Source organism: Epargyreus clarus, unplaced genomic scaffold (genome assembly GCF_041222505.1).
Source record: "Epargyreus clarus isolate Ecla_fem2 unplaced genomic scaffold, WU_Ecla_fem_2.2 ptg000014l, whole genome shotgun sequence".
NCBI lineage: Eukaryota > Metazoa > Arthropoda > Insecta > Lepidoptera > Hesperiidae > Epargyreus > Epargyreus clarus.
The window spans coordinates 11,656,935-11,673,778 of NW_027332222.1; the positions used below are offsets into that span (position 1 = coordinate 11,656,935).

At 41.8% G+C, this 16,844-nt stretch overlaps 1 protein-coding gene across 1 annotated transcript; it reads left to right on the forward strand.

The window, feature by feature from the left end:
- Positions 1-235: 235 nt before the first annotated feature.
- Positions 236-16,593, forward strand: Sardh (Sarcosine dehydrogenase). The gene is made up of 17 exons (XM_073080163.1): positions 236-883; positions 1,129-1,239; positions 1,691-1,833; positions 2,203-2,415; positions 2,597-2,720; positions 3,092-3,300; positions 3,568-3,751; positions 4,023-4,113; positions 6,043-6,295; positions 7,259-7,378; positions 7,766-7,908; positions 8,491-8,596; positions 13,683-13,831; positions 14,218-14,343; positions 15,242-15,390; positions 15,712-15,878; positions 16,232-16,593. The coding sequence occupies exons 1-17, from the start codon at positions 757-759 to the stop codon at positions 16,556-16,558; spliced, it is 2,742 nt and encodes a 913-aa protein (XP_072936264.1). The 5' UTR covers positions 236-756; the 3' UTR covers positions 16,559-16,593.
- The last annotated feature ends 251 nt before the right edge of the window (positions 16,594-16,844 follow it).

Genomic DNA, 16,844 nt, shown 5'->3' on the forward strand with positions numbered 1-16,844 from the left:
GTATTGTGAACACATTTTCTATAACTTATAAGAGAGATATTATAAATAATATCTCTTTTAGACTGGATACATTTTGACTGTACATGACTGGATACATGAAGACTTTTTAGATATTATAAATAATATCTCTTTTGTAAGGTGGTGGGAAGGCTAACGTCAGATAGTTTAGTTTTGTAGGTGGTAGAACCCTTTGTGGTTCGACTCCGGCGGCACCACGGCCACACCTATTTCTACCTACTAACAGCAGTGTTAGTCGCTGCTGTGTTCCGGTTTGAAGGGTGTGGTAAGGGAGACAGACTTTTCCGAGGCGTTCCAGCTTAGTCCTCAGGGGTAGCGGCGCATCTGTGGCCGACCTCAGGTAGGAATATCTAATCCTATCTGGGGTTGATTACAGATGTCCATGGGCGGCAGTAGCCGTTTATTGAATTACTTAAACACATTTTTTAGATAAAATTGCCTCGTTGGTTAACAAATCTTAACGAAGGGTTTGTTAATCATTTCATTGAATGCCGGTCTCAAGTCATAAATAACTTTTGATAACAAAGTATCTCTTGAACTCCGACATTCGGAGAGGCTCGTGCTGATAACATATGCGCTCTTAGATACATTTATCAGTTATGTTTGTTCCATAATTCTATCATAACACGATACATCTATTCTTTTGTCAGCTGAGCAGTAATCAACATCTTTTATACTAATAAAAACTATTATTAAAATAAGAGTAAGTAGTGAGGAAAGGTGGTATATTTTGTAAATATGTGGAAAGTAGCCAAAGAAGGCTGTGTAAGGTGTAGGGTGACGAATTTTTTTAAAAGGAAAAGTAATGCGCGAAAGTTTTCAACTAATCAAGATGTAGTGGCTTCTGCTGATGTTGTTATTATTGGTAAGTGTACTTTACTATAACAAAAACAAATATTAATATAATTATTTGTTGAATATTGGAAAAGAAAAAAGACCTGTATCTAAAAATCAAATACAGGTATGTGCGACTACTTATATCGGAATATTTTATTGTGTGGAAAAAATGAATTATTTTTTCTTACTGATTTGGAAATCACCAATTTTTTATACACATTTACGATTAGTAAAACACCGTTCTAAAAATATGTATATGTATTACTAATCTAGGTGGAGGAATAGCCGGGTGTAACACATTGTACCAACTAACAAAACGAGGCGTGAATGCAGTATTGTTAGAACGGGCCAAGTTGACTAGTGGAACGACTTGGCATACCGCAGGTAAATATTATTTTGTTGAGAAATAACTACATAACATTTCATTGAGAGGTACAAGGTTCAAATCCCAGTCTCGAAATCCAAATCTCTGATTTTTCAAAGTTATGTGCGTATTATATAATTATTAATTATCACATGCTCCAACGCCGAAGCAAAATATCGGGGGGAAACGTGCACACCTGAGAAATCTTAAAAAAAAGTTTTCAAACCTATGTAAAGTCTACCAATACGCACTTGGCCAGCGCGGAGCACTATGGCCTAATCCCTCTCATTCTGAGAGGAGACCCGTGCATCGTTGTGGGACAATGATTGGTTGTTGATGATTAATATCTCGTTTGACTTATGCCATATAGAAAATGACTAGTGATAGCCAAAAAACCAAACTGTAAAATGATACCTATGTGCTAAATTAATGCTAATGATGTTAATGACTTCAGAACTACCACATTTTTAGGTTTGGTATGGTCACTTAGACCTTGTGATCTGGAGGTGAGACTATTGCGAGACTCCAGAAATGTGTACAGCAACCTGGAGAAGGAGACAGGAGAACACGCCGGATGGATTAATAACGGCGGAATGTTTATATCGCGCAGCAAGGTAATGAACAGATTAACATACCCATGGTTATCTTTTACGACGTTTTAAATACTTTTAAAACTATAAAAATGTTTGAGAAATGCAAATTAATAATGATTTTCGTGGTTCGATGCCAGCGGCAAGACATCTGTTTTATAAAAGCAGATGGCGCTGGTGTGCAGTGTTATATCATTGTTACTTAAAAAATGTTCGTATGTTCTAACTTTGGCTATTTGGAATTGTAAATAATAAACTTTAACAGATGAACATCAAATAGGTCACCTACCCTTTGCTATTGCAATAATATAAGAAAAACATGTGCGTAATCAGAACTTAGTCACAACATTACATTTGTAATTAAAAGATATCCTCCCTCTTTTTGCTTCCTAGGTTCGCACACAAGAATACATGAGGCTCCACACTTTAGGTAAAGCGATGGACATTCCTAGCCAGGTCCTAGATCCAAATGAGGCCCAGAAACTATTTCCGCTCTTAGACCCTTCGATCTTTAAGATGGCTCTGTATTCACCTGAAGACGGCACCATAGATCCTACGATGGCGTGCAATGCACTTGTGAAGATGGCGAAGAAAAATGGGGGTAAAGTAAGTAGAACAACAATAATAGACGACAATAACAATAAACTACAACAACAATAGACAACAACAATAAATGACAACACTAATTAAGGACGACAACAATAAAAAATGCCCCGTATACTCGTATATTTGTACTGGTATGACATATTTTGGATACATGTAATTTATACATAATCATTATCAACAGATTTATGAAGACTGTCCTGTTCTCGATATACACTACGCTCACAACTTGCTCGGAAATAAGGAAGTCACTGGTGTAAGGACAGACAAAGGGTTTATTAAGACCAAATGTGTTGTTAATTGTGGAGGTAAGTTTGAGTTATCTTAATACAAGCTCTCTACAAGTCCAAAAAACGTGACGCGATTTTACATCGAATAATGTACAATAACTTCAGGATAGTTGACGTATTTTTGGACGCAAAATATTCCTTGATTAAAACTAAAGTGACCTCATAGAGGGACAGAGAAGAGTTTGTATAGACGACTATATAAATTCAGAACAGAAACATGCATTCATAATTAAGATATTATTATTTCTGTCTATTTCCCTTATTTCAGTTTTGCTTCACTTTTTCAGCCTATTCCCATATAATACACAAAAGAAAAGGTACAGAAACCTTTTGCTCCAAGAAAGATTTATCAAGAAAACTTTATTTATAACTGTGATTTGTTTATCTAGGTGCTTGGGGTGGAAGAATAGCCAGGTTCGCCGGAGTACCGTCTCTACCCCTCATTCCGTTCAAACACGCCTATGTAGTGACCGAATCTATTCCCGAAATCCGTAACTGTCCGAATATAAGAGATCACGATGTGAATCTCTATATTAAGATCCAAGGGGAAACCTGTCAAGTCGGCGGATATGAAGACAATCCTATTATTTTGGATCAGGTTTGTACATAATACTCGTAACAATTGAGAGAAGTATGGAAAGGGCATACTTCACGTCGAAGTTATGGACTGGTTGCTATATTGACGTAGACACTAAGTGGGAGTCCTAGTAGATCCCATGGAGACACGTAATAAGTTCAATTTTAAGTAAAGTAATTTATTGCCAAATTAAACTCATTTACTCATTAGACTCATTGCCAAAATTAAAAACAGATATTTAATAATAACTGTATTATGTGGATCGCGATAATTTGGAGTTCTTTATAGGTTTCTGACAGTCAGCAATTCCATCTGTACGACCTAGATTGGGACGTGTTCAACGTGCATATGAACAGTGCAGCGTCACTTTGCCCGAAGCTGGGCAAAATTGGTATTAAGAGCACAGTGTGTGGACCGGAGTCGTTCACTCCCGATCACAAGCCTTTGTTGGGAGAAGATCCTAATGTTTTTGGTGAGTATAAAATATCAACTTACCTTTTTGAAAAAAAAGTTGGGTGCCAAAGTCTGTTCAAGTTTGGTTTTCATGCCAATTAAAGAAAGGTACACAAATATTTGCAACTTATTTAAAGTTTCCACAGTTTTTACCTAATAGAGATATTTATTTATAAAATCTTGTTGATGTACCATTATATTATTGTTTTGTGTTTAGTAGCACTTTTTATTTTGAATGTTTTTGAGCATTTTTGTAGATTAGGTACATTACATGGTACCATTACTTTCAGGATTGTATCATAATTGTGGCTACAATTCCGCCGGTATGATGTTTTCTGCCGGATGTGCCATACAAATGGCAGAATGGGTTCTTAAAGGAAGGTATGTAGAAATTGAAGGTGGTAGAACCATTTGTGGTTCGATTCCGGCGGCACCACCGCCACACCTATTTCTACCTAATAACAGCAGTGTTAGGCGCTGCTGTGTTCCGGTTTGAAGGGTGTGGTAAGGGAGACATACTTTTCCGAGGCGTTCCAGCTTAGTCCTCAGGGATAGCGGTGCATCTGTGGCCGACCTCAGGTAGGAATATCCAATCCTATCTGGGGTTGATTACAGATGTCCATGTGCGACAGTAGCCACTTACCATCAGGTGGACTGCATGCTCATCTGCTACTCTTATATTTAAAAAAAAAAAACCTAAATCTTAAGAAGAACGAAAAATTAAAAAGAAATAGAGTATATTGTTTCGACCGGGGAAGTACCACTGCCTGCGATTGCGGTCGACTTCACGTAGAACCTCTGTTGTATGTGGAGCATAGCTGGGCATTAACTCGTTAATCCGTTAATCGTTAATTAACGAAGTTAACATTTTGATTAACGAATTAACTTTTAAGTTAACTTTTAAAAATGTTAACGGACACGTTAACTTCCGTTAATATGCAGAAGCCCGTTAATCGTTAATCTAATGCCTACTATTTACCGCACGGCACCGCGGCGCGGCGCGAAAAACAACAAACATGTTAATGTTCATGAAGGGGAATATGCACCTTATGCCCGACGATTAAATTACACATTTGAATTATACAAGTATTTTGTTTTATTCCTAACCTGTTAACTTCCAGAACCTAAACCAACAAGTTGTATAAGTTCACTAACGCAACGATATAAAAATGCAATTTTACACATATTAACGGATTAACGATTAACGTTAACTTGCGTTAATTCTTCCGCAATGTAACGCTTTAACGCTTAACGAAGCTAACTTTTTTTGTAGCGGATTAACGATTAACGAAGTTAACTATTTGATTAACGGTGCCCAGCTATGATGTGGAGTTGGGTAGATGGTACCTAATAGCCGACAGTATGTATGACTATACCTGCCCGCAACACCTTCAGAGCGGACTAGCAGTTTGGCGATAACTATACTATTATGTAAACTGCATGCTCGTCTGGTACTTCGATCTTAAGTAATAAATTTTAATTTTAGCGGTTTGAGTTTACTAACCATAATATTTTCATGATGACTGTTCACCTTTGCATATAAGAGGTTATCGGTGGTTCACCCTTGCTTCCATAATGACTTTGTTTATATTTCGTTTTTGTTTATATGAAATTAATTGTGTCTTTTCGTTATAGTTGAACACAGTTTATCATTACGATTTTTGCATTATCGCCTTTGTTATATAATTTTGTTTATCATCATGTCAATGACAGAAATATTTACTCACATAAGTTTTTACGTAAACTAAGTATAATTAATAAGAATTAGATATGGCGAAGAAATATTCACGATGACGAAACACGTTCCATGGAAACAAAGTGGAATGAGGCAATTATAAACATTCATTTCATTCAAAATCACGGACTTAGATTTCTTTAATTTACTTGTTTAAAATATTAAATGCATTCTACCAGATAGTAAGTGGCTACTGTCACTCATCGATATTTATAATGAACATTATATAAGACTATAGTCCTACTTGAAGTCCACAACAGATGAGGATTAGTACCTAGGTATGTCTCTTTTCTAACTTTACCCTTCAAACCGGAATACAGTAACATAACACTGTTGTGACTAGGCAGACATAGGTTTGGCGGTGGTACCTCTGGAGTCGATTCACAAAGGGTTCTACTGGTATTATTGAGTCTCTTTTGAGGAGAATTGTATCTACGTGACAGTCATTGCTTTTGTTCACTTACACATCGATAAATTGCCAAAAAGATTTTTCTGAATTCTGATTCTTCAGATTCTGATTTTTGATTTTGATTCTTCTGATATAAAGCAGACATAACATAAAAAGTTATTTCCAGGCCACACTACAACATGTTCACATTCGACATCCGGCGCTTCACACCAGCGCAGATGTCCCGCGCTCACTGGTTGCGTGAGAGTAGCCATGAATCATACGTGAAGAACTACAGCATCGTGTTCCCCAATGACGAGAGGCTAGCTGGTCGGGATGCCAGCCACGATGCGTTGCACCAAGAGTTAGTGGACAACGGGGCCGTGATGCAGGCCAGGGCGGGCTGGGAACGACCTGCCTTCTACATGCCAGGAGAGAGGGTACTATTGTGTATGATATTATAATATATTATTGTTAATGACGAGAGACTAGCTGATCGCCATACCAGTCTGATTGCATTAAGAACTGGCGGACAACGGAGCCTTGATGCAGGCCAGGGCGGGCTTGGAGCGGCCTGCCTTCTATATGCCAGGAGAGAAGGTACTATTGTGTTGTCAATGATGAGAGGTTAGCTGGTCGGGATGCTAGCCACGACGCCCTGCACCAGGAGCTGGTGGACAATGGAGCCGTGATGCAGGCCAGGGCGGGCTGGTAGCGTCCCGCCTTCTATATGGCAGGAGAGAGGGTATTGTGTATGCAATTATATTGTGTTGTCAATGATGAGAGGTTGGCTGGTCGAGATGCCATCCACGACGCCCTGCACCAGGAGCTGGTGGACAACGGAGCCGTGATGAAGGCCAGGGCGGGCTGGGAGCGGCCTGCCTTCTATATGCCAGGAGAGAGGGTATTGTGAATGCAAATATATTGTGTCAAATGATGAGAAGTTGGCTGGACGGAATGCCAGCCACGATGCGTTGCACCAGGAGCTAGTGGATAACAGAGCTGTGAAGTAGGCCAGGGTGGGCTGGGAACGGCCTGCCTTCTATATGCTAGGGAGAGGGTATTGTGTATGGAATTATAATATTATGTTGTAAATGGCTAGAGGTTGGCTGGTCGTAATGCCAGTCACGACTCTATTAAAAGCTGGTTCACAATGGAGCCGTGATGTTCATCAGGGCGGGCTAGTAGCGGCCTTTGTTCTACTTGCGCAGGGAGAAGGTATTGTATGTGAAACTATAACATAGCAATGTGGTACAGATGCCATAGCTGGTCGTGATGCCACTCATGATGAGAAAATAATGTTTATGTATGACAGAGTAGACTCCTAGCAACCTACGTTATATTTATCCGGAGCGAAGGTATTATAGAGTTTGAAAATATAACACAAAGGGAATTATTTTCAGATCAGAGTCCAGCAGTACGATTGGGGTGGCACCCACGACTACCCTCGCAATTTGGACCAGCGATACGAAGACATTCTGAAGGGAGAGTACACGTTTGGTTTCTCCAAACATCATGAACTGGTAATATTATATTTTATCAAACATAAAACTTTTTGGTAGGTATATAAGAAATTCGCTGCGTAGCATGTGTTTCTGTTTTAAGATGTAATGTGAAATAAAATGAATCTGATCCTTATAAGCGACTCTATCTGATGGTGGAAACAAATGGGTGTCTTTTTTCAAGTGAAACTACACTTGAAAAAAGACACCCATTTGTTTCCATTTGATTTGATCAAAATTGGCCTCGTAATTCCTTTCAGCTATTTTTGTTCATATCAATATTTTTTGCTAATACAGTTTCGTATTTAACGGACCTGTACATTAAACATTGTCACTATATCGGTTTGATTCAATTCACTAGGCAGACATGAATTGACTCTAGCTCGTTTATCGTCATTTGTTCCACAGATAGGTCAAGAAGCGTTGAATTGCCGCAAGCGAGCAGCGCTGTTCAACATGTCGTACTACGGCAAGTTCTACCTCACGGGGCCCGACGCCCGCCGCTGTGCGGAACTCGCGCTCACCGCTGACCTCTCCAAAAACGATGATAGGTACGACAAATGTATGACGCTTAGAACTAACGAAGTGTTTTTTCTGCTTCCGCATGCAAAGTCGACCCGCGGTCTGCGTTGGCGTTGTTGTTTTCACGGAGTGTTTTGTTTCCGCTGCGATGGTAATATGTATCGATCGCTTTCAGTCATACCGCTACCACGTAACCGCAAATACTACTGAATCGTAAGATACTGCTGTCGGTGAGGTTTGAAACAAAACAGCTACTCCGCTCCGTGATTTCTCACTATTAGATAGACTACAATATAAATGTTTGATCATAATTTTTAAACCATTATTCCAAATAAGTATATGCCAAGGAATTTGTAGTATTAACGAACGTTGACACATGAACTAATGAGATATACTCCGAAGTGTAATCTAATTTCTAAGATTTTATTTTTGTTATACTTAGGGTTTAATATCACCATTTTAGACATCAAAGCAGTCGAAAAGTACACTGTAGTAAACAATAGACTCCCAACCGATCTTGTTACAACAACGATGATAAGTCTATGTCAATGATAAAGAAACTAGATAGACATAAAACTTATTATCCATATCCGAATGTATATCCTTTTCAGGGTGGTATATTCTCTGTTGTTAAACGAAAAGGGTGGGGTGGAAGCGGACGTGACGGTCAGCATCTTGGATGGCGGCAGTGGACAGCTGCATGAGCCGATTTTCAAGGTAAGTGTATTAAATATTCAGTAGGGCTGTACAATTTAACCGGCCAAGCCGGCTAAAAAAGTTAGCTAAATTAATTAGCTAGCTAACCGATAGGCTTAGCTAATTTAACCGGTTAACTTAATTAGCTCAGCTAATTAGCTAACGGCTAACCGGCAAATTTTTTTTTCAGCTATTCACTGATTCCTTTTCTATAGAAAGGTTCAAAAAATAATATTAAGGCTCTTTTTTTTTTGTTTAAAGAAACGATAGTCGCGAAATTTACTTATTCAATATTTTATCAATAATTTAAATAATTATGTTTACTAAAAATAATTATGTGATTATAAATAATAGTTTTTAGAAAATAATATAATTGAAAATGATAGTCTTTGATAAATACTACAGCAAATTATTACCATAAAATTTGTTTTAATACAAGATTTAAATAGCGCGCGTTTTTTGATTTTTTTAAATGGTGACGTTAATTTGTACAGTAGTTCGTTTTTTAGCCGATGTTTTTTGGTGCACTGTTATAATTTTCTAGTAGTTATCATATGTGATATTCCAAAGCCGGCGATGCATTGGCGACTCCTCTGGTGTTGCAAATGTCCATAGGCGACGGTGACTGCTTTCCATCAGGTAGCCCGTCTGCCTTATCGTTAGGTTAAATATAAAAAAAAAATGTGACACAAATTTCATATTTTTGATATTTCTCATACAATTGAAGATATATATCTCATACAACTGAAAATCACAATTCAACATAATTATTTAAATTATTGATAAAATATTAAATAAGTTTATTTCGCGACTATCGTTTCTTTAAACAAAAAAAAAGAGCCTTAATATTATTTTTTGAACCTTTCTATAAAAAAGGAATCAGTGAATAGCTGAAAAAAAAATTAGCCGGTTAGCCGTTAGCTAATTAGCTGAGCTAATTAAGTTAACCGGTTAAATTAGCTAAGCCTATCGGTTAGCTAGCTATTTTTTTTTTTTTTTTTTTTTTTTTTATATGTAACCTAACGATAAGGCAGACGGGCTGCCTGATGGAAAGCAGTCACCGTCGCCTATGGACATTTGCAACACCAGAGGAGTCGCCAATGCATCGCCGGCTTTGAAGGAGAGCTCTTTTTACACCCCTCTTGAAGAGCCCCATGTCATAGTCCTGAGGGAATACCTCAGGAGGAAGTTCATTCCACATTTTGCACGTACGCGGCAAAAATGATCTATTAAACCGAACCGTGGAGGACCGCCACGGGTCCAGTTGATGTGGATGGAACTTCATCCTTCGGCGAGTGGTGCGATGAAGGAAAGGCGACGTAGGCACCAGATCAAACAGTTCCTCAGAACACTCACCATTGTAAAGTCGGTAGAACACGCAGAGGGAACCTATGTCCCTCCGAAGGCTTAAGGGTTCTAACCGATCAGAGATCACTGGGTCATCGACGATTCGCACCGCGCGTTTCTGTACGGAGTCAAGTGGGTTAAGTTGGTATTGTGGTGCCCCTGCCCAGAGATGCGAGCAGTACTCCATGTGGGGCCTCACTTGCGCTTTATAAAGCAGCAGGAGTTGCCCCCCAGTGAAGTACTGCTTGGCTCTGTTTAGGACGCCCAGTTTCTTTGAAGCCAACTTGGCTTTAACTTCCAAATGACTCCGATACTGCACGTCGCACGAGATGTCGACTCCCAGGATCCCTACACTTTTACCAATGGTGAGCGGGGTACTTTGGAAATTAGGCGCTATGACGAATGGGGTTTTTTTAGCGGTAAACGCGCAGACTTGTGTCTTCGAGGGGTTGAACTCAACAAGGTTAAGACGACCCCATTCCGAGACCCGCTCCAGAGAGTTCTCGATTTCAGACACAAGTCGGATTCTGCTTTCTTCCACGAATGTCCGAGAGGTGTTCGCACGGCCTGTGTACACAGCATCTCCCGTGCTATCATCTGCATAGCAATGAATGCCACCGATTTTTAGCAGCATATCATTGATATGCAGAATAAAAAGCGTGGGAGATAATACAGACCCTTGGGGCACGCCAGCGTTGATGAGCTTCGTGTCTGAGCAGCACCCGTCAATTACGACCTTAATATGCCGCTCAGATAGAAAGCTGGCAGTCCATGTGCACAACCTCTCGGGAAGACCGTAAGATGGTAACTTCGCGAGAAGGGCCCTATGCCAGACCCGGTCAAAGGCCTTAGCGATGTCCAGGCTTACGGCCAATGCCTCCCCGTTGCTCTCAACAGCCTGCGCCCAACGGTGAGTGAGGTACGCAAGAAGATCACCAGCTGATCGGCCCTTGCGAAAACCATATTGGTGATCGCTGATCAGCCGGTGCTCTTCCAGGTACCTAAGGAGCTGCGTGTTTACAACACGCTCCATAGCTTTTGAGAGCAGGGAGGTTATCGCTATAGGCCTATAGTTGGCCGGGTCGCTGCGGTCACCCTTTTTGGGAATAGGGTGTACAAGGGCAACCTTCCACGAAGACGGTACTTGTCCTGTGGTGTAGGAAAGCGAGAATAGGCGCGTTAAGACGGGAGCCAACTCGGGAGCGCACGTCCTGAGCACCACTGCGGGGATTTCGTCTGGCCCGCTCGACTTCTTGATATCGAGGGACAATAGAGCTCGCCTGACAGCCTTCTACGTAAAGCGAATATCCGGCATAGAGCTCTCACACCGCGGGATGGTAGGCGGTGTGGCCCCTGTGTCATCAAGAGTCGAGTTTGAGGCAAAGAGGGTACCAAGAAGATCGGCTTTCCCCTTTGCCGTGTGGGCCAGAGAATCATCTGGTTTCCGCAGGGGCGGTAGTGAAGACCGGCAGAAATTACCCTCGACAGCTTTGGCCAGCGACCAGAAGGCTCGACTCCCGGAGGGGTAACCAAGTAGCCGCTCGCCAATTCTGCCGATGTGCTTAGACTTCGCCTTGGCCATATGCTTCTTCGCTGAACGGGAGGCAGCATTAAACGCGGTTCGGAGCTCGGGGGTTTTTGGGTCCTTGCTAGCGTGTGCTGATGCCCAGGTTTGGAAGGCCTCCTGCTTAAGGCTTAGCGTTTTAGCACAAGACCCACCAAACCAGGGCTGACTCCGCCCGCCGACGGACACGACAGAGTTTGGAATGAAACACTCCATACCCTGCCGTATCACGTCGGTTACAGACTCAGCACACGAGCTAGGGTCACCCGAGACGAAACATAGCTGCCTCCACGGGTACGAAGCCAGGAACTCCCGGAATCCGTCCCAGTCTGCTGACTTGTAATGCCAAACTTGTCGTCTCCCGGGGGGACGTGTCTCCACGGGGTACGACAAGGGCACAGTCGAACTTACCAAGCAATGGTCAGAGGATCCAAGGGGAGCCTTGACCATTACTTGGTAGTCCACCGGATGGGTAGTCAGCAGTAGGTCCAGCAAAGAGGCAGTATGGGTCTCTACATCAGGCACCCTAGTGAAACCAGGTACGACCTGAGAGAGCCCATATGCCAAGGAGAAGTCATATGCAGATCTCCCGGCAAAGTCGGTGGTCCGGGATCCCAGCCAATCAACATGATGAGCGTTGAAATCACCGAGAACCACCAACTCTGCCGAAGGACACTGCTGCAGCATTCTGTCGGTTGCCCACTGGACGTGCTCGAATAATCGAGTTGTCTCCACGTCTCCGCTATAGGACCTATACAGGCACGCGTAGACACGGGTAAGACCTCCGACGTCCGCGCGCAGCCACAACAATGATAGGTCCTTGTCTTCGAGAAAGCTGAGACGGCGATAGCAGACGTCCCCCCGAACATACACACATACCCCGGCACGACGCCTGAAGGCATGTTCTAAATTGTAACCGGGGTATTCCAAATACGATGTATCGTCCGGGGTAGATATCTGCGTCTCCGTCAAAAAGAGAAAAGCCGGCTTTACCGTCTCAAGGTGGTGGTGGACGGCATTCAGATTGGAATGGACTCCTCTGATATTGCACATATCCACAGTAAATGTGGAAGAGGTCGCCGCTGTGCAACTTTTCTTCTTTTTATTGGGCTTTCTCATAGTTGGTGGTTGTTCCAAAAAGGGCGGGAATTTGAAAGGATTTGCAATGCTCCGCCGACGCCTCACGGGACAAAGTATGAGTCTCGTGACACCGAGCCTACGGAGGTGATGTGGGATGCTGGCGCGGGGGACGGAAGGGCCCCCGGTCCCCCCCGTGCACGACTACCCGGCTCCACTCCGGTCTCTTACTCCGGCAAGGTAGCCGCGCAACGGGATTTTTCGCCGGTTGGCGGGACAGCCTCCCGGGCCAGAGGTTAACAGTGTTGCCCGGGTTCGGGTCCCCAACTAACCGGCGGGCGGCCAGCGGACAACCGTTTCACCGGGTCTCCCTGGCCCCCGCGCCAACACACCACGCCCCCGGGGGCAACGATGCTTAAAGAGACTCAACGGACCCGTAAAGTACGCCGTCGGAAGCACCACAGGGGGATGGGAAGGGAGGGATAAGGGGATGAACTGGCTCCCAGGCGCACTACCGAAACACGACGAGTCGTTATTAGCGGTAGACTCCGACCTGAGGGTGGTAGCTAGCCAGGCAGATCCCACGAAGAGATCTTACCACCAAGCGAGACACCTTCGGGAATTACGCCAGGCGGTGTCAGACCCAGCAACCAGTGGGACCGTCGCAGTAGGATGTTAAATGCCCGAGTAGACGCTGCTGCCCATCTACCCGGTAGATGCCCTTAGTCGGCTTCTACGACACCCACGGGCAGGTATGGGGTGGTCTATTCGCCGCCGGAGCCACACGGCACAAAATGCTATTGTGCCGTGTGGCTCCGGCGTAGGCCAAGCCGGCTAAAAAAGTTAGCTAATTAATTTAGCTAACTTTTTTAGCCGGCTTGGCCGGTTAAATTGTACAGCCCTAATATTCAGCCTTTCCAGTGTCGATATGAATCTATATACGCACTTAAACATTTTTATGGTGTATAATATTTTATCTCCAATGCCAATAATATCTTACGCGTCATTGTAGTGCTTTTACCGATTTTTATCACTTTTGGTTCGAAAGTCACTAATCGCATTCTGAAGTCCATTACTTAATATGTCAATCAGTATGCAACATGTTGTTATTATTTCAAGGGCCGTGGTTACTACGTGGTGACGAGTGGTTTTAGCGCCAACCACACATTGGCGCACCTGCGGAGGATCATCCAAACATATAAACTGCGGGCCACTATCACTGACGTCACCAAACATATGTGTATCATGAGTATTCAAGGACCTGACAGGTAATTAAAAAAATCATGAACATAATTGCATCAAAATCGTCCACTTTAAGAATTCTAGCGCTTTAAAAGATCGGCAAACGAAAGAATTTTCTATTACAATAATCTATCTTTGTAATAAGTAGTTGCCAAAAAGGGCTAATTTCTGTCTAAAATAAGATATAATACTAGACTTTCATAGACGTTTCTAGCTGGATATCAAAAACCCTACCTAAAGTTGAATTTAGATTGGTACCTAAGAATTTCGGGTAATAATATTATTGCTCATCAATGCTGTGTTAAAAAAAAACTTCTTTTTGATCCAGAAATAGGAGAATAATGGAGACATCTCATTTGAATACCATAGAAATAACATTTAGAAATAAATACCATTCATAATACTATTTCAGCCAACGCATTCTCCAACGGTATACCAACGCCGGACTGTCCAATGATGCGTTCCCAGTGAACACGCATCGCAGCATCCGCGTGTCTAAAGCACCGTACTCCCCGGAGAACAAGACCTACACTTGCAGGTGAGATATCGCTGTGATGTATTCGCCGATATAAGACCTACCTCTTTACATTTTACTCTTTACATACCATATGTACATACAGACCACTGTATTAGCGTATATCTCTATCGAATACTTATTATCATCTTTCTTGACTGCAACATCGATTGATTGAGAGATAATGAATAAAACACATGAAGTGTTAAATTACAGTTATGTAATCTATATAAATAAAATTCACCTGTATCCCTATAATTAAAAATAACTGACATATTCAAATTCAGCAATCTTATGAGATGTGCTAAAATATAAATTATGACATTTTCATAGCTCGAACTAGTAAGTTAAATGAGAAAGATTTTTTCAATGTTTGCTCCACGAATAAAGAAAAAATATGGAATGGATAAAGTCACTTGTCTGTTAGCCAGGCGTTCGACTGACCGTATTACAATGGGATCTTCTCAAACTATAATTGCAATCATGATAATAAATTACAATGTGTTTACTTCCTTTTACTAAGATAATAAATTATAATACTTAGATATTTGTTGTTTACTTCCTTGGACAATAATATATGGGTGTTACCTGCAGGGCAACAATAACAATAATATATGGGTGTTTTGAAGGTGGTAGAACCCATTGTGGTTCGACTCCGGCGGCACCACCGCCACACCTATTTCTACCTAATAACAGCAGTGTCAGGCGCTGCTGTGTTCCGGTTTGAAGGGTGTGGTAAGGGAGACATACTTTTCCGAGGCGTTCCAGCTTAGTCCTCAGGGGTAGCGGCGCATCTGTGGCCGACCTCAGACAGGAATATCTAATCCTGTCTGGGATTGATTACAGATGTCCATGGGCGGCAGTAGCCACTTACCATCAGGTGGACTGCATGCTCATCTGCTACTCCTATATTATAAAAAAGGGCCCTCCGTGTGTCGTGGTCGGGCGAGCTGGGCTGGGAGCTGCACGTGCCGTCGTCGCACGCGGTGCAGGTGTACAGCGCCCTCAACAGCGCCAAGGGACTCGCGAACGCCGGCTGGAGGGCGCTGACGTCACTGAGCGCGGAAAAAGGTATATAGTGTGAATTCTTAAAGAGATTATAGCGACATGCTCAGAGGCATCTTGAGTCGACGGTAATAAAATTTAAATTGAATGTATATAACGCCGCTAATTCGCTGATTAAATCCAAATTTTGGAAAATAAACATCTCATCTCATCATTTCAAATTAAAGAAATGTCTTATTTAAAAAATTATGCTATTTTGTACATAAATATTAATAGAAAATAACATATTACGCCCATTCATTTTAATACCCAATTACCCAGTCATCATGAAAGCTTACCGTATTTAGGGTTTTGGTGGGTAGTTTAATTTGTTCTTGTTTGTTTCAGGTTACCACTTGTGGAATGCTGATCTAAGAACTGATGACAATCCAGTGGAGGCGAATTTATCATTCGCTTGCCGTAAAGATGGGGAGTACATAGGCAATGAGAGCGTCACCAAAGCAAGGAAGAATGGAGTCACCAAAAAATATGCCTACTTCACGTTGGATGATAAGGTAAAGTAGCGACAAAACAAAATACAACTGTGAAGTTACTTACACTTGTTGCAACTTTATACTAAGTATGTATAAGGTATATAGGTACAAAACCTATTAATTATTCCACTCTCCATTTAATATTCATGGAAGCCTTATAGAGGAATACAAACAGACAGACATTTTAAAATCTAGTTATAATTTGTCAATAGAAATGAATAAATAAATTTCACAAAAAAACACTTCTTACATTTCTCTTGTTATGTTGATATTATTGTTGTATGTTCATTAATTTAAAAGAATATCAAAAATAATTGAAGCATTGTAAGCCAGTTATCACTTATTTTGTTAACAATGTAAATCACTAATTTAAGGTTGCGCTATTCGGTCAAGAAGCAATATTCCGTAATGGGGAACCAGTCGGATATTTAAGACGGGGCGATTACGCGTTCTTCCTGGACAAGCCCATTGGGATCGGGTACATCAGCAACAAAGGGTCAGAAGTGACCAAAGCCTACTTAAATGACGGGAATTACGAAATTGAAGTGATGGGAAAGAAATACAAAGCGAATTTACACTTGAAGTCTCCCTTCGATCCCAATGGCCAGCGGCTTTTGGGAAACTATGGAGAACAGAAGATGGATGAGAACACTCATGAACCCCATGCTGGGCAGAACGAGAGGGCGGGCGGCAGCGAATAGGATCGGTTATATTGATCTCAATAAAAAATGTATTTACACAATTATCTGATTATTCATTTCACCTGCACATTCGAGCAAATCTTTACGAAAATGCCAAAATATGAGTCAAGACCTAAAATCTAAACTCAAGACACCAAGTCGTGCAACAAACATAGTACGTGTCGTTATAATAGGGCTGTGGTAACATTGTGGCACAATGTAAGCATCAGAACTACTGTAAAGGCATAACACCTATACTGTAGTTATTACTGTGACCACTTAACTTCATCTGAATAGAGTTTGCATT